General features: G+C 48.0%; 1 protein-coding gene across 1 annotated transcript in view; it reads left to right on the top strand.

Annotated features, from left to right (window-relative positions):
• The window catches only part of EML5 (EMAP like 5), a 1,994,219-nt gene that overhangs the window by 1,432,411 nt on the left and 540,601 nt on the right, over positions 1-21,207 (top strand). The window contains exons 26-27 of the mRNA XM_069208148.1: positions 416-617; positions 17,560-17,686. Coding sequence (XP_069064249.1) covers positions 416-617; positions 17,560-17,686 — 329 coding nt within the window. The remainder of the gene's footprint in view (positions 1-415; positions 618-17,559; positions 17,687-21,207) is intronic.

Genomic DNA, 21,207 nt, shown 5'->3' with positions numbered 1-21,207 from the left:
GGCTTTGCAAGTGCTTGTTTATTAATGGAGCAACCAGTGTTCAGAATCTCCTGGCGGTTTCCCTAGCAATCCTGGACTTATCTGCCACTTTTACTAATGAAACAGCAATTCAGTAACACCAATTTCTAAACTATTTAAAATCCTCTGTAAAGAAGTTCTCTTTTGTAGAAGGGCATGCGCAGTAAACTGCCACACGCCTATTGTGAATATATCAAAGACGTTTGAGGGATCTGAGAGAAGGAAGATGATGATTTTCTTTCTTGATAAACACAACGAGAAATAGAAAAGAAATAAAATGAATTAGTCCTTTGAATTTGACAATTTGTTTTACTCTTTCACAGATCCAGGCTGTAATCAGTGTTATGTTATTTTCTCTTCTTTTCTCTTCTCTTCTCTTCCCGTCTCACTCCTCAAGGGAAAGTTTGGCAAGTTTAAGAGGTATGTGGCACACAGTACACATGTCACCAATGTCCGGTGGACACACGATGATAGTCTTTTAGCCACGGTGGGAGGGCCAGACACCTCCCTAATGCTGTGGACCCATGAAATGGAAGGACACAGAGAGACCAGACAGTGTGACAGTGAGGAGTCTGATCTCGACTCAGAGGAAGATGGAGGTGAGTGTTATTATCCATCTGGAGAAAAGTTTTTGCATCAGTGTTTCCAAAGATTTGTGCCTCCACCAGCGCTTATCTTGTGCATGATAGGGGGATGGCATTTTGCTGTTTATATTGTATGATAGGAGACAGAAGGTTAATGATACTTGAGTCCTTTGAACTGATTCACCCCAGCCTCCTAGCAGTGTATCTGAGCCTCGTCTTATAGCTATCATGATTGTATTGCCTGCTCTGTATGAAATTCCTATACTTCAAATAGTTCTAAGGATGATAATAGGAGTGCTTGGGTGTCTGAGATCTAGTTAGTGAATCACTGTTCATCAATATAAAACTGCAAGTATGCCATTCAGATATCTATCATCCCTACAGAGAATGGAGGCCATTATATCTGCCTCAACTGCCAAGTAGGATCTCTCACCCCATCCTCTATTATCCATCAAGGCAATGCCAGCAACACATTAGGAAACAGTAGCTAGCAAACAGTAGTTACAAAGATCCTCCACACAATCCAGAGAGGCACAATCAATTATGATCTCTTTAAGTATCTTCATCTTGGTCTCATTCGAATGTGGGCCTCACTAACTCCTCTTAAACCCCCTATATCACCTGCAGTTGAGCTGCAGGAATTGTACCGGGGGACGACACCTCTATCTTGTGGGGTGCTTTAGAATTCAGTATCCCAGTAAAAGCACTTTAAGTTGCAGTCTTCATGATCATGTAGACATTACAACCAAGGCTTCAGGTGAAAACATGCCTCTGTCTTAGAAGCATCTTCTTCACTAGACAGAGAGAGCAAACACCACAGGTAGTGGTGTGGTTCAGTGTCTACTTTATTAACCAATGCAATCACTGTGACTCTCCTCAGAATGTATGGCAGAGAGATTTAGGATGGTATAAAATCATTCACGGGTAATCTGCCAGGTCATCAACAACAGGACTTTGAGAAGATGGTGAAGGAAGGCTCCTTGGTTTCTACAAAAGTGGTGGAGCGGTCCTGATTATTGTACATTTCAGGGCTTTCCCTCTGTTGCCGCAAATCCAGGGCATTCAGTCCATGACCCTAATGTTTCAACCTTGGTACTGCATATTGGTGACAGCAACTCTAAGGGTTCTTAGACTTTTTGCATTCTATATCCTTTGTATCGTCTATACCAGGTGGCATATGAGGTCCTGTAGTGAAACATGATGTATCAGGTGACCCAACATTAAGGAAATGTGTCAGATGCCTTTACGATTTAGGAAAAACCTGCACACGATCTGCAGTGGTGGCTGCTCAATAATAGCTAGACTGGCGACTGAGACTCTCCCTTACTCACCTGAAATTGAAAAGTGGTGACAGATGCATCACTGCTGGTTTAGGGAGATAATTTGGGCAAGTGAAGATCGGAGGTCTCTGATCTTCGGTGAAAACCCGTCTCCACATCAATCTGCTGGAAATGTGGGATATTCATCTGCCGTTGAAGGCCTTCCTGGCATCCATTAAGGAGAAGGTGGTTATATTCTCACAAACCCCACCGTCTCATGGTACTGCAGCAAGCAGGGCGGAGTAGGGTCATCGGTCCTGCGCTGATAAGCTGTGCTCTTCTGTAGTTGGATAGTGTGTCAAGGTTTATCCCTGACAATGAACCACCTGGTGGTATCCTTGAATGCCAGTTTTAATGAGCTCAACTGGCTGCGTCTGGCAGATCACAAATGACGTAAATACTCCAGTGTGGCACAGAACATCTTTATACAATGGGTAGAACGCTAGCTAGAACTTTTCACCACTATTGAGCACTCAGTGTCAAGGGTTTTGCATGTTGAGTTTCCCTGGAGACACTTGCAAGGAGATGCATTCTGACAGAAACAGAACACAGGAATCTTGTATGCCTTCCAGTCCTCTCCTCTCCTGACCCAAGTTCTGGAAAAGATCAGTAACAACTGTGCCCAAGTCATTCTAGTGAATTTGGATTGAGCTACAAGAGTGCTCTCTCCATAGCACTGGATAGAAGGAATGACTTTGTTCCCTGCCCATCTCCCAGTAAGGCTCTCACTTTGAATGGATCTCCTGTTGCAGCACCAGGGCAGAGTCCTTTGTAATCTACACTTGAAGCGTGGAGCTTGAGCAGTAGCAGTTATGTGCATTTGATCTGCCAGCTGAAGTGGCAAGTGTCATCCTTGCAACTAGACGCCCTTCCACAAAGTCCATTTATGCTGGTTGCTACAACAGATTTGTGGCCTAGTATGGAGTATGCAAGATAGAGACCTTACAAGCTAAACTGTTGAATTATATTTTTTGTTTTGTCTGTGGCCCTAAAAGGCTTTGCTGTGGGCATGATTAAGGGTTATTTGTCAGCTGCTTCAGCTTTTTTATGTTTATAGGACCAACCATTCCTGTTCAAATAATCTGTTGTGATGCGGTTTATTAAAGGATTGACACTCGCCTCCTCCCAAACTTTGGTCTTGAAGTTAATCAAGTGTATACTGTTCAAGTCAATGCACAGCCGCTCACTGTGTCTTCTGACCTTAAAGACTGACTTTCTGATTACTATCAAGCAGGCAGGCTTATCTCAGAGCAATGTGTAAAGTATATGGACACACACACAAACACAGTCACACAGTGAAAACACCACAAAGTCAATCAACATCAGTTTAGGAAAATAGCCAATATTTATCCGAGTAAAACAAGACCAAAATTACAAAAATCTAACATACACAAGCAAAGTTATGAATTTTCAAAGATTAATCTTCTATATAGCGCTTAGAAACGCAAAATTTTCAATTTGGTGTTATCACAGCATCGAGACGGAGTTGTTCCCAACAATCTCACGCCAATGGTGCCAGTCATGGAGTTGCACGGACCCCCAGGTATACTACCTTTGGTAACAAAGAAACAAGCCGGTGCACGAAATCGGGGATGTAGTGCATCACTGGGTCCGGTGCGGTGTCGGTTCCTTACTGCGGAGGAGGTGAGATAAAGTGGCGTCAGAGTGAAGTGTTGGTTCCTCACGCTCCGGCGGAGTCGAATCTGGTGAGTCAACTCACAGTGCGTGATCTCTCAGGGGTCACGGTCATGCCACGGGGCTCAAGGCACCATGGCAAAGTTGGGTGTCACGAGCGACGGTGATGCAACACTTGGGACTCACAAAGTTGCGGGTGTCAATGGGGCTGCAGCGGCATCGGATCGGCCGAGTCAGTGGCTGTCGTTGCACTCCAGCGGGGACCATGGCTTCAGGTGCAGGCGACGTTGTGGAGTCAGGCAGCGGCGTCTGTCCTGGCGCCGTTCGGAGTCGGAACACCTGGATCTTCTTGTTTTTAGGCAAGCTTTCACTCACAGGGGCCCAGATACTGGAATAGGCACCTCCTTGTGAGTTAGGGTCCACAGCAAGTGAACCCAGAGACTGTTAGGTGAAGTCTTTGCTCTCCCTGAGACTTCTTAACAGGAGGCGAGCTCTGTCAAAGCCTTTGGAGACACTTCACAAGTAGGATTTCAGACAGCAAAGTCCAGTCCTTTTCCTCTTAGGCAGAAGCAGGCCAGCACAACAAAGCAACAGGCAAAGTGGCAGGTCCTCCTCAGCATCAAGCTCTTCTACTTGGCAGAGCATCCTCTTGATCCAGAAGTATTCTAAAAGTCTGGGATTTGGGTCCACTACTTGGGGCTACCTACGACCTAACTTAGGGGTGACTTACATGTAGTAAAAGGGAACGTTTAGGCCAGGCAAGTGGGTACACTTGCCTGGTCAAATTGGCAGTACAAGACTGCACACCAAGACAGGGCAGTGGCAGGTCTGAGACATGTTTACAGGGCTACTCAAGTGGGTGGCACAATCAGTGCTCCAGGCCCACTAGTAGCATTTGATTTATAGGCCCTGGGCACCTCTAGTGCACCTTACTAGGGACTGACTAGGAAATCACATATGCCAATCAGGGATAACCAGTCACCAACACAATTTAGACAGAGAGCATGTAGGAAAGTAGCCTCTTTTTAGCATGGTTACCCCCACTTTTTGTCTGTTTGCCAGTGTGTTTGACCAGGACTCCAGTAATTATGCTCTCTCCCTTCAAACATGGTTACTTCTACTACTTACTCCCAACATTTGGCATACTGGTGCCCCCATGTAAGTCCGTAGAACGAGGTACCTAGGGCATTGGGGTGCCAGGGGATCATAATGGGCTGCAGCATTTAATATGTAACCACGGGGAGCCCAAGCAAAGTGTATCTGCAAGCCTGCCATTGCAGCCTGCGTGAAAGGGTGCATGCACCCTTTTTACTACAGGTCACTGCACCAGATCACCATAAGTCACCAATAAGGTAGGCCCTCCTAGCCCAGAGGGCAGGGTGCAGGTACCGGTGTGTGAATGCACCCCTGCACTAGCAGAGGTGCCCTCATGAATTCCAGTTCCATTTCCCTGCACTTCATGAGTGCGGGGTCGCAGTTTTACGTGTGTACTGGACATAGGTCACTACCTATGTCCATCTACATAATGGTAACTCAGAAGTTAGGCATGCTTGGTATCAAACATGTTGCAATCATACCCCAATACTATTGCCAGTATTGGAAGTATGATTCCATGCACTCTGGGGACTCCTTAGAGGACCCTCAGCATTGCTCCTACCAGTCTCCTGGGGTTTTCTGGGCAGCCCAAGCTGCTGCCACTCCTCAGACAGGTTTCTGACCTCCTCCTGCTTGAACAGCTCAGGCAGAACAAAGGATTTCCTCTGGGAGAAAGGGGTAACACCCTCTCCCTTTGGAAATAGGTGTTACATAGTTTGGGAAGGGTATCCTCCCCAAGCCACTGGTATGCTTTGAAGGGCACATTTAGTGACCTCCGTGCATAAACCAGTCCCTGCTCTGGTGCGAAACGGGACAATGGAAAGTGAAGTGACCTGTCCCCTATCCATCACCACCCCAGGGCTGGTGCCCAGAGCTCCTACAAAGGGACCCTGGGTTCTTCCATCTTGAATCCAAGGTTGGCAGGGACCTGGGGAGTAACTGAGTGGCCAGGTCAGGCAGGTGACGTCAGAGCCCCCTCCTGGCAGGTGGTCACCTGACTAGGTGACCAATCCTCTTTTCAGGGCTATTTAGGGTCTCTCTCTGTGAGGGGGGGCAGATTTGGCTTGCAAGATGTCAGGAACCGTAACTGGACCCTCCAGAAACCGACAATCTGCATCCGCTACAAAGACTCTGCTTGCAACATTGTTTCCACAGCTCCTTCCAGCTTCTGCCATGTTTCCCCGGCTGTGCATCATCAGAGGATGGCAAGTCTTCAGTCTGCACGAGAAGGGAGATGGAATCTCCCTTAGAGTGAAGGAGTCACTCCCCTGCAGCCGCAGGCACCAACAACAATAATGATAGGCTGCGTGGGTCTCCTCTCATCCTGAGCTGCGTGGCTCCTGCATCACGGGTGATGGTGGTGGTCTGGGGTGGTCCTCTCTGCCAGCTGCTCAACTTTGGTGGAGGTAAGCCTTTGCTTTCCCACGCAGGACAGTACCCCGTGCACCGCATCTCTTGCAGCTACCAAGGCTTGTTGGCAACTCCTCCAAGGGACCTTCAGGCTCCGTGTAGCCCTAGCTCCCAACACTCTTCCCTGTGACACACAGCTCACTGCATGCTTCTTCTGCGGCGTAGGACCCTTCTTCAGTTGTGCTGTGTGGGCTCCTCTGCGAATCCTGGGTCCTCTTACAGTGTGTCGCCCTTGGGGGCTGCCTTTTCTTCTGTGGACTCTCTGCATCGCTGAGGGTCCCCCGGGGTTGAGTCCTCCCGGGCCTCACTGGTCCCCGACAGCTCCACTTTTCCTCTACTGCACCTCTTGCCTTTGCCAAGACTTGTTGGTTGTTTTTCCACCCACAGACAGACTGCAGTCTTCCATCCAGCGTGGGACGTCGACTTCATCCTCCAGAAACTCTATATCAGCTCAAGGGCTGTATTGCTGACGATTTAGTCCTACCGTCGACCAGTTCCTGCAGCCACAGACGGGTGGGTAGCAGCTCCTGTTACCACAGGACACTCCTGTGACTTCTGGACTTGGTCTCCTTCTTTTTCAGGTGTTTATCTTCAGGAATCCACTGCTGGTTTCTTGCAGTCTTGTCTGGGTGTTGCATTATCTTCTTTTTAGACCTTGTGGGTGGTTTGGGGAAAATCCAGTAACTTACTTCTTTCTTCCTGGTCGCTGGGGGGCACTGGTACTTAACTTTCGCGTTTCCTAGTTCCTCCAGCTCCCCTCTACACATTCCACTTACCTAGGTGGGGGTCCTGCATTCGCATTCCATTTTTTTACTATATGGTTTGGGCCCCCCAGGGTCACTATTGTCTATTATTATTTGCACTGTTTTCCACTACATTTTATGTGTATTTCTGTTTTCTAGTGTACATATCTAGTGTGTTACCTACCTCCCATTGGAGGGTCACCTCTCCAGTACTTTTTGGTAATTGTGTCACTAAAATAAAGTACCTTTATTTTTGTAACACTGAGTGTTTCGTTTCATGTGTGTAAGTGCTGTGTGACAACAGTGGCTTTGCATGTCTCCTAGATAAGCCTTGGCTGCTCATCCACAGCTACCTCTAGAGAGCCTGGTTTCTAGACACTGCCTACACTAAACTAATAGGGGTTACCTGGTATAAGGTGTAAGTACCTTAGGTACCCACCAAACACCAGGCCAGCTTCCTACATTGGTGGTGCAGCGCTGGGATAGGCGCTTGCAATTGCCTTACCACTCTATCACTTGGTACTTTACAGAAGAAAGGCCACTTACTGACTAGAGGTACACAGTATACTTAGGGTCAGGGAGCTAATCTCTTAAGTTTGGGTAAACTAGGGGTTTAGGCATAGCCCTTGCTCCAAAAGTCTTTGGAGAGATTAGGAGTTAGGGTAGTTAGGAACACCCACACCACTTTAACAACATGTCTTCAGAGGAGAACACATCTCAGGCCATGGATTCACAATATGTGGGCCTCACTTTCCAAGAGTTGAGGGAGATATACTCAGATAGGAAACTGAAGACAGGCAGGAACCCTAACAAGAGTCTGCTTCTGGGCTTGCTCCTCCAGGATGACCAGGACCATGCTGGTAGCCAGGAGGAGAGGGAGGAAGATGCAGACCCTAGCCCCCCAGCGTTAGAAAGGCAGGATCTAGACACCAGGGAGGGTCTGCAGGGTCCCTTCGAGGATCAGAGAGCCCCTAGTAACCCCCCCAGCCCAGCTGGGAGCACTACTGGTAGTGGGAGGGGAAGCCATGCAAGTAGGTCCCCCTTTATGACCAAAGGGTTGGTTGAGACGGTAACAAAGAATAAGGACAAGATCCTCCTCTGCTCACTCTCACGTCTCCTCAGTATCTGAGGGGACACACTGCTCAACTTCAGCTGAGGATTCCCTATACAGGGAGCTCAGGCAACTGAGACTGGAGGATGCCAAGCTGAGGCTGCAGCAGCCGCAGCTAGCCCTAGATAGGGAGACCTTGGCAGTGGAGAGAATGAGGGAGGGTTTGTGGTTGGCACCCCATGGTGGCATCAGTTTTAGTTTCAGGGAGCCTTGGGTCAGGGAGGACTCTTTTGACTCCAGAAACCTGAACAGGGTTCCCCCCTACAAGGTTGGGAATTACATCTACAAATGGTTCACTGCTTTGGAGAGTGCTTGTAAGGTACAGAGGGTCCCCCATAGACAGTGGGCAGCTATTTTGTGGCATTCCTTCTCTGACAAGGGGAGAGACAGACTCCTTACTGTCAGGGAAGAGGATGCAGACAACTACTCAGTGCTCACAACAGCTCATCTGGATCGGTTTGGTCTAACCACTGAAAAATACAGGATAAAGTTCAGGGAGACAAGGAAAGACTCCTCCCAAGATTGGGTAGATTTTGTGGACTGTTCTGTAAAAGCTTTGGAAAGCTGGTTGCATAGGGGCAAAGTCATAGATTATCAGGGCTTATACAACTTAATTCTGAGAGAGAGCATATTTTGAACAACATTTGTGTCTGATTTGTTGCACCAGTACAGGGTGGACTCTAATTTGACCTATCCCCAAGATTTTGGAAAGAGGGCAGACAAATGGGTCCGCACCAGGGTGAGCACATAAGCTCACACAAGGGGTGACCACAAAAAAGAAAGATACAGTAAGCATCAGGAGAAGGGTGGGGACAACGAACAATCCAAAGAGTCCTCATCAGGCCCACACAATTCCTCTGGGGGTGGGGGAAAATCCTCTTCCTCTAGCTTCAAAAAGGTTTGATGCTGTGTCTGTAAAAACAAAGGACATAGGCCCGAAGACAGTTCCTGTCCTAGGAAAGTCACTGAGCCTTCCACCACTACTACCCCCCACCACTCCTTGTGCCTCTAGCAATAGCAGTAGTAGTGGGACTACTAGCAGTAGTCAGTCCAAAAGTATAGTTGGGTTCACCTTTGGGTCTGTAGTGGGACCTGGAGTAGATATAGAAACCCCAGAGACAACTTTTGTCTCTCAAGGTGGCACTGGCCTTGCCAACCTAGCTGCTTGTCCCCTTAACATGGATAAGTACAAGCAGCATATTCTGGTGAATGGTGTTGAGGCTGAGGCCTAAAGGGACACAGGTGCCAGCGTCACCATAGTAACTCAAAAACTAGTGTCACCTGAACAACACCTACTTGGTCACAAGTACCAAGTCACTGATGTGTATAACTCCACTCAGTGCCTCCCCATAGCTATGGTAGACTATAGCTGGGGTGGGGTTACTGGCCCTAAACGGGTGGTAGTCTCCTCTAACCTACCTGTAGAGTGCCTCCTAGGTAATGAACTGAGGACCTCAGATTGGGCTGAAGTAGAGTTTCAAGCCCATGCAACCATGCTGGGCATCCCTAAACACCTCCTTGACTTAACCTAGAAACAGGCTAAAAAACAAAGAGGAAAAGGAACCCTGGAGCCTGGAATAATGGCCCAGGACACTCTTAAAATCCAAGACAGGCAGGCTACAGAGTTACTTCCTGTCCAAACTCCCACTGAGGATCCCACACCCCTAAGGGAAGCACCCACTGCTTGGGTGGAAACTACACCACAGGAGCCTAAAGCTATAGCAGCGGAATGCCTATGATAGAAAGAATCCCTCTGGGAGAACGCTAAGATAGAACAGCAATCCGGCCCTACCTTCGAAAGTTTGGAACAGCCATGCTGTCCTCCCATGGAAACTTTAGAGCAGCAACTCTGCCCCACCCCAGAGAACATAGGACAGCAACCCTGTCCTCCTTTAGAGCCTTTAGGATGGCAACCCTCTCCTGCTCTACACCTGTTAGGGCAGCATTCCTGCCCACCTCTAGAACCTTTGGAGCAGCACCCCTGACCTGCTCTAAATCCCTTAGGACAACCACCCTGCTCTACCACAGAGCCACAGGAACAGCAATCCTGCCCTACTCTGATACCCTTTAGTCCATAACCTCCACACAGGGAACTAGAGGACCCAGAGTTTAGACACATGTCAGGAGAATATCTCACACTGATAGGATGGTTCACCTCCGCACAGGAAAGGGCCACACAGTGAATAATACCGGGAGTAACCACTGTAATGCAGAGGCACTCTCCAGATATCTCCACTTAGACAATAAAGACTCATCTGGCCAAGGTTAGCCTTATTGTCCTTTGTTTTGGAAGGGGGCTGTGTAGGAAAATAGCCTCTTTTTAACATGGTTACCCCCACGTTTTGCCTTTTGTCAGTATGTTTTGACTGTGTTCACTGGGATCCTGCTAACCAGAACACCAGTGACTATGCATTCTCCCTTTAAAATTGGTTGCTTGAACCATACACACCCCACAATTGGCATACTGGTGCCCCAGGGGATTGGGTTACCAGGGATCCCCCATGGGCTGCTGCATGTATTATGCCACCCATGGGGAGCCCATGCAAAATGTATCTGCAGGCCAGCTATTGCAGCCTGCGTGAAAGAGTGTATGCATCCTTTTCACTACAGGTCACTGCACTAGGTCACTGTAAGTCACCCCTATGGCAGGCCCTTTAGCCCAGAGGGCAGGGTGCAGGTACCTGTGTGGGGGGCACCTCTGCATGAACAGAGGTGCCTTCCATGAACTCCAGCTCCATTTTCCTGGACTTCGTGACTGTTGGGAAGCCATTTTACCCGTGTACTGGTCATAGGCCACTTCCTGTGTCAAGCTACATAATGGTAACTCTGAACCTAAGCATGTTTGGTAACGAACATGTCTGAATCATACCCCAATACAGTTCTCATTATTGGTTGTATGATTCCATGCACTCTTGGGGCTTCTTAAAGGACCCCCAGCTTTGCTCCTACTAGTTTGCAGTGTTTTCCTATACAGCCTGCACTGCTGCCATCCCACAGACGGGTTTCGGCCCTCCTGCTGCTTGAACAGCTCAAGCCCAGGAAGGCAGACCAAAGGAGTTCCTTTGGAAGAAGGAGTCAATCATCTCTCCCTTTGGAAATAGGTGTCACATGGCCTGCTCTGGTGGAAACTGGATAATGTAAAATGGAGTACCCACTCCCCTGTCCACCACCACCCCAGGAGTGGTGCCCAGAGCTCCTCTAGGTGGCCACTTGATTCTGCCATCTTGAATCCAAGGTGGGCAGAGGCCTCTGGGAGCATCTGAGGGTCAAGGTCAGGTAGGTGACATCACAGCCCCCTCCTGATAGGTGGTTACTCTGCTAGGTGACCAACCCCCCTTTTAGGGCTATATAGGGTCTCCCTCTTTGGTGGGTCCTCAGATTCAACGTGCAAGATTCCAAAAGGACTCCTCTGCAACGTTTACTTCGTCTGGAACCGCAACTGGACTTCACAAGAACCTACAATCTGCAGCTCCAGCAACAACTTTGCTCTGCAACATTGTTTCTCTGGCTCCTTCTAGCAACTGCAACATTTTCCCGGCTGTGCATCCTCTGAGAGTGGCAAGTCTTCAGTATGCACCAAGAAACAAGAAGGAATCTCCCTTGGAGTGAAGGAGTCACTCCCCTGCATCGGCAGACTCCAACTGCAATGAAAACCGGCTGTGTGGGTCCTCTCACCTGCAACTCTGCTTGTATTCTACAAAACATGTGGTGGTCTTGAGTGGTCCCCTCTACTAGCTATCCAACTTTGGAGGTGGTGAGTCTTTGCCTCTCCTTGCAGGACAGTATCTCTGTGCACTGCAACTCTTGCAGCTACCAAGGTGTGTTGGCTCTCCTTTCAATGGATCTCCAGGCTCCGTGTAGCCCCGGCCTCCAGCACTCTTATGTGCAACGCGTAGTCTCCTGCTTTCTGCTCCAGCGACGTAGGACTCCTTTGCAGGTATGCTGAGTGGGCCATACTGCGACTCCTGTGCCTGCTGTCTGTGAGTTGCCTGTGGGGGATGCATCCTCGACTTCTGGCTCTCCTCACTGCTGACGGTCGCCTGGGACACCCCTCCATGGGTTGAGTCCCCTCAGACCTTCCTGGTTCTCAGCAGCTCTGCAACTTCTCTTCTGCGACTCTTGCATTTACCAAGGCTTGTTGGTGGTTTTTCCACACCACTGATGGACTGCAACTCTTCTTCCTACGTGGGCATTGATTGCATCAGTTCTGGAACTCTTCCTCTGCTCCTGTGCTGCACAGCCAACTCCTGGTCTTCACCGTCGACGTGGTCCTGCATCTCCAGAACGGTGGGTAGTGGCTCCTGCCCCAACCAGATGCTCCAAATGGAACTCAACTTGGTCCCCTTCATTCGTAGGTTCTCGTCTGTCTAGATCCATCTTCTGTTTCTTGCAGTTTTGCTCGGGTCTTGCACAGTCCTTGCACAAAGTTTCTCTGTGGGTTTGGGACCGTAGCTTCCAAGACACTGTTTACACCTCACTAATAGGGTATACCTGGACCTGGTATAGGGTGATAACACCATAGGTGCTCACCACCCACCGGGCCAGCTTCCTACATCAAACATGTTGGAATCATACCCCAATACTGATTCCAGTATTGGTGACATGATTCCATGCACTCTGGGGGTTCCTTAGTGGATCCCCAGTTCTGCTCATACCAGTCTTCCAAGGTCTATGGGCAGCCTGCGCTGCTGCAGTCACTCAGATACGGTTCTGCCCTTCTGCTGCTTGACTAGCTCGAGCAGGGGACAGCAGAACAAAGGATTTTCTGTAGGGGAGGGGTGCAACCTCCTTTCCTTTGGAATAGGTGTTACTGGGCTGGGGAGGGCAGCCTCCCCACGCCACTGGGTTGCTTTGAAAGGTAGAATTGGTGCCCTCCTTGCATAATCCAGTTTGCACCAGTCCAGGGATCACTGGTCCCTGCTCTGGTGCGAAACACACTAAGGAAAGGGGAGTGTCCACTCGCCTGTCCAGCTCCACCCCTAGGGTGGTGCCCAGAGCTCTTCCAGGTGACCACTTGGTTCTGCTATCTGGAAACCAATATGGGTAGAGGCCTCTGGAAGCATCTGACTGGGTAGGTCAGTTAGGTGACGTCAGAGACCTCTCCTGATAGGTGGTCACTCCAGAGAGTGACAAAAACCCCTTTTTGGGTTATTTGGGGACTCCCTTAAGGGTGGGTCCCCAGATTTGTCATACAAAACTCCACCAGGACCTCTCTCCATAGACATCTTTGGCTCCTGGCCTCCAGAACCGCTGCTAGGCAACACAAAAAACGAACAAGACTGCAACGCCTGAGAAGACTTCTTGTAACATTGTTTCTGTGGCTCCAGTCAGCAATCTGCAACATTTCTGCTGCTGTGCATCCTCTGGGGTCAGCAAAACCTCAGCTGCACCAAAGAAGCAGGAAGGAATCTCCCTTGGAGTGAAGGCGTCATTCCCTTGCATCCACAGGCATCTAAGGCAGCAACATCCGGCTGGTGGGATCTTCTGTCTTTGAGATCTGCGAAGATTCTCCAACAGAGGTGGTGGTTCTGAGGGACCTACTCTCCTTTGGAAATAGGTGTTACTGGGAAGGGGAGGGTAGCCTCCTCATGCCACCAGGTTGCTTTGAAGGGCAGAATTGGTGCCTTCCTTGCATAATCCAGTTTGCAACAGTCTAGGGACCACTGGTCCCTGCTCTGGTGCGAAACAGACAAAGGAAAGGGGAGTGTCCACTTCCCTATCCAGCTCCACCCCTAGGGTTGTGCCCAGAGCTCTTCCAGGTGACCATTGGCTCTGATATCTTGAAACCAAGATGGGTAGAGGCTTCTGGGAGCATCTGACTGGGTAGGCCAGGTTGGTGACATCAGAGACCCCTCCTGATAGGTGGTCACCCCAGAGAGTGACCAAACTCCCATTTGGGGTTATTTAGGGACTCCCTTAAGGGTGGGTCTCCAGATTCGTCGAGCAAGACTCAATCGGTATCTCTCTGCATAGACATCTTCAGCTCCTGGCTTCCGGAACTGCTGCAAGGCAGCACAAGAAACAAACAAGACTGCAACGCCTGAGAAGACTTCTTGCAGCATTGTTTCTGCAGCTCTTGTCAGCAGTCTGCAGAATTTTCACTGCTGTGCATCCTCTGGGGTCAGCAAAACCTCTGCTGCACCAAAGAAGCAGAAGGAATCTCCCTTAGAGTGAAGGCATCATTCCCCTGCATTCAGAAGCACCTACGGCGGCAACATCCAGCTGGTGGTATCTTCTGTCCTTCAGATCTGCAAAGATTCTCCAACACAGGTGGTGGTCTTGACGGATCCCTTGGGTCCTCTCTGCCTTGTGTCCTCCAACGTGGGAGACGGTAAGCCCTTGTCTCTGCCATTGGGACAGAATTCCTGTGCACCGCTACTGTTGCACCAGCCAATGCTTGTTGACTCCTGCTCTGAGGAATCTTCAGGCTCCAAGTAGCCCCAGCACCCACCACTTTACCTCTGTAAGGACAGTCTCCTCTCTGCTGCTCTAGTGACATGGGACTCGTCTACCGGTGAGCTGACTGTGGTAATGCAAGTGCTTCACATGCCTTCTAGATAAGTCTTGGCTCCTCACCACAGCTACTCTAGAGAGCCCTGGCTTTCTAATTACTGTAACACTATCTAATTGGGGTTTGGCTGGACCCAGTATAAGGTTAACACCAAAGGTGTCCACCAACCAGCTTCCTACATGTAGTGTTTCCTATCCATGTTTTCTTAGTCTTTTTGATGTGATTGCTGTGATCCTTTCAACAGTATTTGTTGGGGTGTCAGTGCATGGGTTCAGATCCCATTAGGGAGCAAGTAGCTTAATAGTCATTTTGTTAGTTCGCCTCTAATACAGATTGGTCATATTAACATAGATTTTCATTATTCCATGCTTTTGAATGTGTGTGACTCCTTATTCATGGTCCCTCCCAAGAGTATTATGTCGTGAAATTTGTGAGGGCTCACCTACCTTATTATGAATGCCCTGTCTTTTTGAATTGTTCTGGACCGGTTTTATTCTAGGGACAGAATTTTAATGGCCTTGATCATGGGACAAGCTATCTCCATGCTTTCAAGGTTTTTGTGACTTTTTATTACTCTGGTCCTTTACACAGTTCTTTTAGTAAAGAGTAAATGTTTCCTCATAGATATTCTTATGAATGCACCGTCAATTTCTCTTGTGCTAGACGGGTTTTTCTTCTGGTTAGAGACTCTTAATATTGGTGCGTCGCTTCTAAAACATCTTCGACATACTAACATGGATGAGCTTTTTCCTATTTTTGTCATGTCTTATGTTTTTTTTTGCCTGTGGTTCCTTTCACAGGTTGTTATGTCTTAACAGTATATTATTACTCACTTTAATTATTATGATTGTACGGTCTGTTTCTCTTGTTTGAGACTGGTTTTGTGAAATGTAGAGACTTTTTTGTAGGTCACACTTCACAGTACCTCCTCCGGGTTACTGTGACTTTGGTATCTGATTCTAAAGTAAGGAATATGCAGCTAGATGTCTCTATCAGATGAACAAGTTACTTACCTCCGGTAACGCATTATCTGGAAGAGACAGGATCTAGCCGCAGATTCCTTAATGACCCTCCCATACTCCCCGCTCTGTGAACGGAGTCGTCGTTGGCCTCAGAGTTTGTTCTCGAAATCTACTCCTTCAATTAAGGATTGGGGTGATTATTTCACACAGGGATGTCTTTTGTTCTAGCACACAGTTCCAATAGGCAGTTTCTATATGTGGCTCCATGTTTTGAGTGCAAAAAAGAGTCACAGAAGAAACTGAAATAGGCGATGGGGTTATGTGGACTCTGCTGATGTCCCATCCGGTGGACGACGTAGATAAAGAGTTGCACATTTCCCTCTTCCGACGCGCAGACGTGTAATGGGAATAAAAGTTTCCAGATCCAGGCTCGCGCCAGGGGAAAATTCTAAAGTAAGGAATCTGTGGCTGGATCCAGCCTCTACCAGATAATGAGTTAACGAAGGTAAATAACTTGTTATTTTGGAATTGTCCTAAGTAATTTTGATGCTGACAACATTATTACCTCGAACGTTACAATTTAATTGTAATGTAGTCGACATTTTGAAAGCTGACTTTATTATATAGTCAAAAACACAACCAAACCATATTAATCTCTATTTTTTTCGAAAATCCATCCACTCCATCAGAATGCACCCTTTCATTTGTTGTATTTTAGAAGGGAGCTGTGGTTGTATCTTGACAAAACCAAGATTCTTCTCAAGACTAGCCAGTACTTAATTAATTATGAGCATATTCAACAAGGTCTGGCCACATGCAACCAATCCATCACCTGTTAGATTGTGGCCTGCCTTTACATGTGTTACCATTTGGCTGGTAATCTACTGCAGGGAAACCATCTACTAGGGCAGCCTCCACAACCTGACCTACAAGTGCTCCACTATTTGACATATGCAAGGCAGCCACCTGGAAATTGGCACATACCTTAACTAGACATTACTTCCTTGACTCTGATACAAGGGGTGATTTTAAGGTTAGCCAGGCCACCCTCAGAAATCTCTTTGGATGATCGGACTATAAACAAAGACACATTTTACTCTTACCCCTCAGGAATACAACTCCTATCTTTTCAGCCCACCAGCTGCCTAGAAAGTTTGGGTTAACTTCCTACTATATTCTAACATTTATAAATAGCAATGATGAGTGTATGATGCACAGCATTTGGTGCCTTGTAGTCCTGGTACTGTATTGTAGGGATTATCATTGAAGACATAAATGGCCCTCCCAACTCCTCAATTTTGTTCTCTTGGATATTCAAAACATCAGTTGGTTAATTTAAATCACACCTTTTCTCATTTCAAAAACAACTGACTATGTGAGGCAGTTGCCAGCACAAAGCATCTTGGGTAGTGGACACTCCTGGAGTCTTAAAGGGATAGGATGTTTCTTTGACTCTTCTTAATTTTAAGACTACCAGACTGTGCTTTTTCCCTCAATGTTAGATAGCTACTCGATAGTTTGCACCAAGATGTTGTAATGTAGTCTTCAGATTCTGAATCTGTAATTTGTAGTCTACATTTGAAAAAAAAACATTTTGTCTTTTCATAGGCTCCTGAATATAGACTTATGAAATTCACACCCTAGCTGAGAACATGTTAAAACAGGCATCTCCAACAAGTAGCTTGTGAGCTAATGGTAACTCTCCAGCTACCTGCCAATAGCTCTCCTGTGTGCAGCAAAGCCAAATAAATTAGACATTTTTGTTTGGTTGAATTAATAGAGGTTTCCAGCCTTTTCTAAAATATTAGCTACTTTTGTTTAGTGAAACTCATCCAGAGCTACTGTTATATCAGTGCCGTAATAGTTACCACAGATCGTATCAGACAGCTAATCAGACAAATTACATTAGTGACTATCATATGCAAGATCACCAGCAAGGATTACCTCAAGCGTAGTTCCCAGCAGAAAAGTTTAAAAGTCTGTTAGTGTGGAATGCCTTTACATGTGCAGGCGATGTAGTAAAACTCCATTCTAGAGATAAACCTGTTTGCCGATCTCAGTTAGAAGTGACAATAGGATGCTCTGTTTGGCCTTAAACTGTTTCTGTTGCCCAACCATGGGAATGTGAAAACCTTCTCCACTCTTCATTTCTGTTTTTTCTTGTTCCTCAGGGTATGACAGTGATGTGACTAGAGAGAACGAGATTAATTATACCATTAAAGCCTTATCCTCAAGCATCAGGCCCATGATAGGAATCAAGCCTCACCTGCAACAGAAGGAGCCCTCATTAGATGAAAGGTAACGTCAAAGTGCACATTTTCACAGGTGTTTGAAAAACATCAGAAGGCTAACAATTTTTGTGTTATATATACAGCAGCCCTGATTCACAAAACCATGTGCATATATCAGACTTGCAGGCACAAATGGCTTTGTAATTGCAAAGAATACCCAAAAAGTAACATTGCAGTCGTAAATCCTTTCAGTCCTGTGTGACATTATCCCATGAACATTTGATATTTCCAGAAGTAAATCTCACAAGGTGTAGGAAGTTGGCTCTGTATATACTATTTCAAAGTAAGAAATAGTGTGCACAGAGTCCATGGGTTCCCCTCAGAGGTAAGATAGTCGCAAAAAGAGATAATTCTAATGCTCTATTTTGTGGTAGTGTGGTCGAGCAGTAGGCTTATCAGAGGGTAGTGTTAAGCTTTTGTTGTACACACACAGGCAATAAGTGAGGAACACACACTCAAAGACATACTCCAGGCCAATAGGTTTTTATATAGAAAAATATATTTTCTTAGTTTATTTTAAGAACCACTGGTTCAAGCTGTACAAGTAATACTTCAAATGAAAGGTATTTCACTCATGAATTCTAGGAACTTTGAATAATCACAATAGCATGTACAGTTTGGCAATAAGCTATTTTAAAAGTGGACACTGTGCAAAAATCAACATTTCCTGGGGGAGGTAAGTAATTGTTAAGTTCAGAGGTAAGTAAAACACTTACAGGGCTCAAAGTTGGGTCCAAGGTAGCCCACCGTTGGGGATTCAAGGCAACCCCAAAGTTACCACACCAGCAGCTCAGGGCCGGTCAGGTGCAGAGGTCAAAGAGGTCCCCAAAACACATAGGCTTCAATGGAAACCGGCGTGCCCCGTTTCCAGTCTGCCAGCAGGTAAGTACCCGCGTCCTCGGAGGGCAGACCAGGGGGGTTTTGTAGGGGGGGGGGGCACAAGCAGGCACAGAAAGTACAACCTCAGCGGCACAGGGGCGGCCGGGTGCAGAGTGCAAACAGGCGTTGGGTTTTGTATTGAAATCAATGGGGAGACCCGGGAGTCTCTTCAATGATGCAGACAGGCACAGGGGGGGCTCCTCAGGGTAGCCACCACCTGGGCTAAGGAGAGGGTCGCCTGGCGGTCGCTCCTGCACTGGAGTTTGGTTCCTTCAGGTCCTGGGGGCTGCGGGTGCAGTGTTGGTTCCAGGCGTCGGGTCCCTTGTTACAGGCAGTCGCGGTCAGGGGGAGCCTTTGGATTTCCTCTGCAGGCGTCACTGTGGGAGCTCAGGGGGGTCAACTCTGGCTACTCACGGGCTCGCAGTCACCGGGGAGTCCTCCCTGTAGTGGTGGTTTTCCGCAGGTCGAGCCGGGGGCGTCGGGTGCAGAGTAGAATGTCTCATGCTTCCGGCGGGAAACGTGAAGTCCTTGAAGTTGTTTCTTTGTTGCAAGAAGTTGCAGGATTTTGAACAGAGCCGCTGCTCACAGGTGTTTCTTGGTCCTTTGGGTGCAGGACAGTCCTCTGAGGCTTCAGAGGTCGCTGGTCCCTGTTGGATGCGTTGCTGTTGCAGTTTTCTTCGAAGTTGGGAGAAAGGCCGTTAGGGCTGGGGCCAAAGCAGTTGTCGTCTCTGTCTTCACTGCAGGGCTTCAGGTTAGCAGTCCTTCTTCTGCTTTAGGTTGCAGGAATCTCCTTGAGGGTGGCTACACCCTTTTTGTGCCTCCTTCCTGAGGGGAGGGGGGCACATCCCTAATCCTATTGGGGGAATCCTCCATCCACAAGATGGAGGATTTCTAAAAGAAAGGGTCACCTCAGCTCAGCACACCTTAGGGGCGGTCCTGAAAGGTGGGTGACTCCTCCTTGTTTTTCTCATTATCTCCTCCAGCCTTGCCACCAAAAGTGGAGGCAGTGGCCGGAGGGGCAGGCATCTCCACTAGCTGGGATGCCCTGTTGCGCTGTAACAAAGGGGGTGAGCCTTTGAGGCTCACCGCCAGGTGCTACAGTTCCTGCAGGGGGAGGTGAGAAGCACCTCCACCCAGTACGGGCTTTGTTCCTGGCCACAGAGTGACAAAGGCACTCTCCCCATGTGGCCAGCAACATGCCTGGTGTGTGGCAGGCTGGCAAAAACTAGTGTTTGACAAACTCCCAGACCATATACTCTTATGGCTACCCTGCACTTACAATGTCTAAGGTTTTACTTAGACACTGTAGGGGCATAGTGCTCATGCACATATGCCCTCACCTGTGGTATAGTGTACCCTGCCTTAGGGCTGTAAGGCCTGCTAGACGGGTGACTTACCTATGCCACAGGCAGTGTGAGGTTGGCATGGCACTCTGAGGGGAGTGTCATGTCGACTTAGTCTTTTTTTCCCCACCAGCACACACAAGCTGTGAAGCAGTGTGCATGTGCTGAGTGAGGGGTCTCTAGGGTGGCATAAGACATGCTGCAGCCCTTAGAGACCTTCCTTGGAATCAGGGCCCTTGGTACCAGGGGTACCAGTTACACAGGACTTACTTAGGTGCCAGGGTTGTGCCAATTGTGGAGACAAAGGTACAGTTTAGGGAAAGAACACTGGTGCTGGGGGCCTGGTTAGCAGGGTCCCAGCACACTTTCAAGTCATAACTTAGCATCAGCAAAGGCAAAAAGTCAGGGGTTAACCATGCCAAGGAGGAATTTCCTTACACAACCCCCCAAACGAAAGAGGATGAGACTAACCTTTCCCAAGAGAGTCTTCATTTTCTAAGTGGAAGAACCTGGAAAGGCCATCAGCATTGGCATGGGCAGTCCCAGGTCTGTGTTCTGCTATAAAGTCAATTCCCTGTAGGGATATGGACCACCTCAACAGATTAGTATTTTTTCCTTTCATTTGCATCAGCCATCTGAGAGGTCTGTGGTCAGTCTGAACTACAAAGTGAGTACCAAAGAGGTATGGTCTCAGCTTCTTCAGGGACCAGACCACAGCAAAGGCCTCCCTCTCAATGGCACTCCAACGCTGATCCCTGGGGAGTAACCTCCCGCTAATGAAAGCAACAGGCTGGTCAAGGCCATCATCATTTGTTTGGGACAGGACTGCTCGTATCTCATGTTCAGAGGCATCAGTCTGCACAATGAACTGCTTGGAGTAATCTGGAGCTTTCAGAACTGGTGCTGTGCACATAGCTTGTATCAGGGTGTCAAAGGCCTGTTGGCATTTTACAGTCCAGTTTACCTTCTTGGGCATTTTCTTAGAGGTAGGTTCTGTGAGGGGTGTCACTATAGATCCATATCCCTTCACAAACCTCCTATAGTAACCAGTCAAGCCAAGGAATTTCCTGTCTTGAGTCTGAGTTTTTGGAGCTACCCACTCCAGAATAGTCTGGATCTTGGGTTGGAGTGGCTGAACTTGGCCTCCACCTACTAGGCGTCCCAAGTAAACCACAGTACCCTGCCCTATCTGACATTTAGATGCCTTGATAGAGAGGCCTGCTGCTTGCAGGGCCTCGAAAACCTTCTTCAGGTGGACCAGATGATCCTGCCAGCTGGAGCTAAAGACAGCAATACCATCAAGATA

Source organism: Pleurodeles waltl, chromosome 9 (genome assembly GCF_031143425.1).
Source record: "Pleurodeles waltl isolate 20211129_DDA chromosome 9, aPleWal1.hap1.20221129, whole genome shotgun sequence".
Classification (NCBI taxonomy): domain Eukaryota; kingdom Metazoa; phylum Chordata; class Amphibia; order Caudata; family Salamandridae; genus Pleurodeles; species Pleurodeles waltl.
Note: the sequence above shows the minus strand (reverse complement) of the source record. Positions and strands in the feature narration are given on the sequence as shown.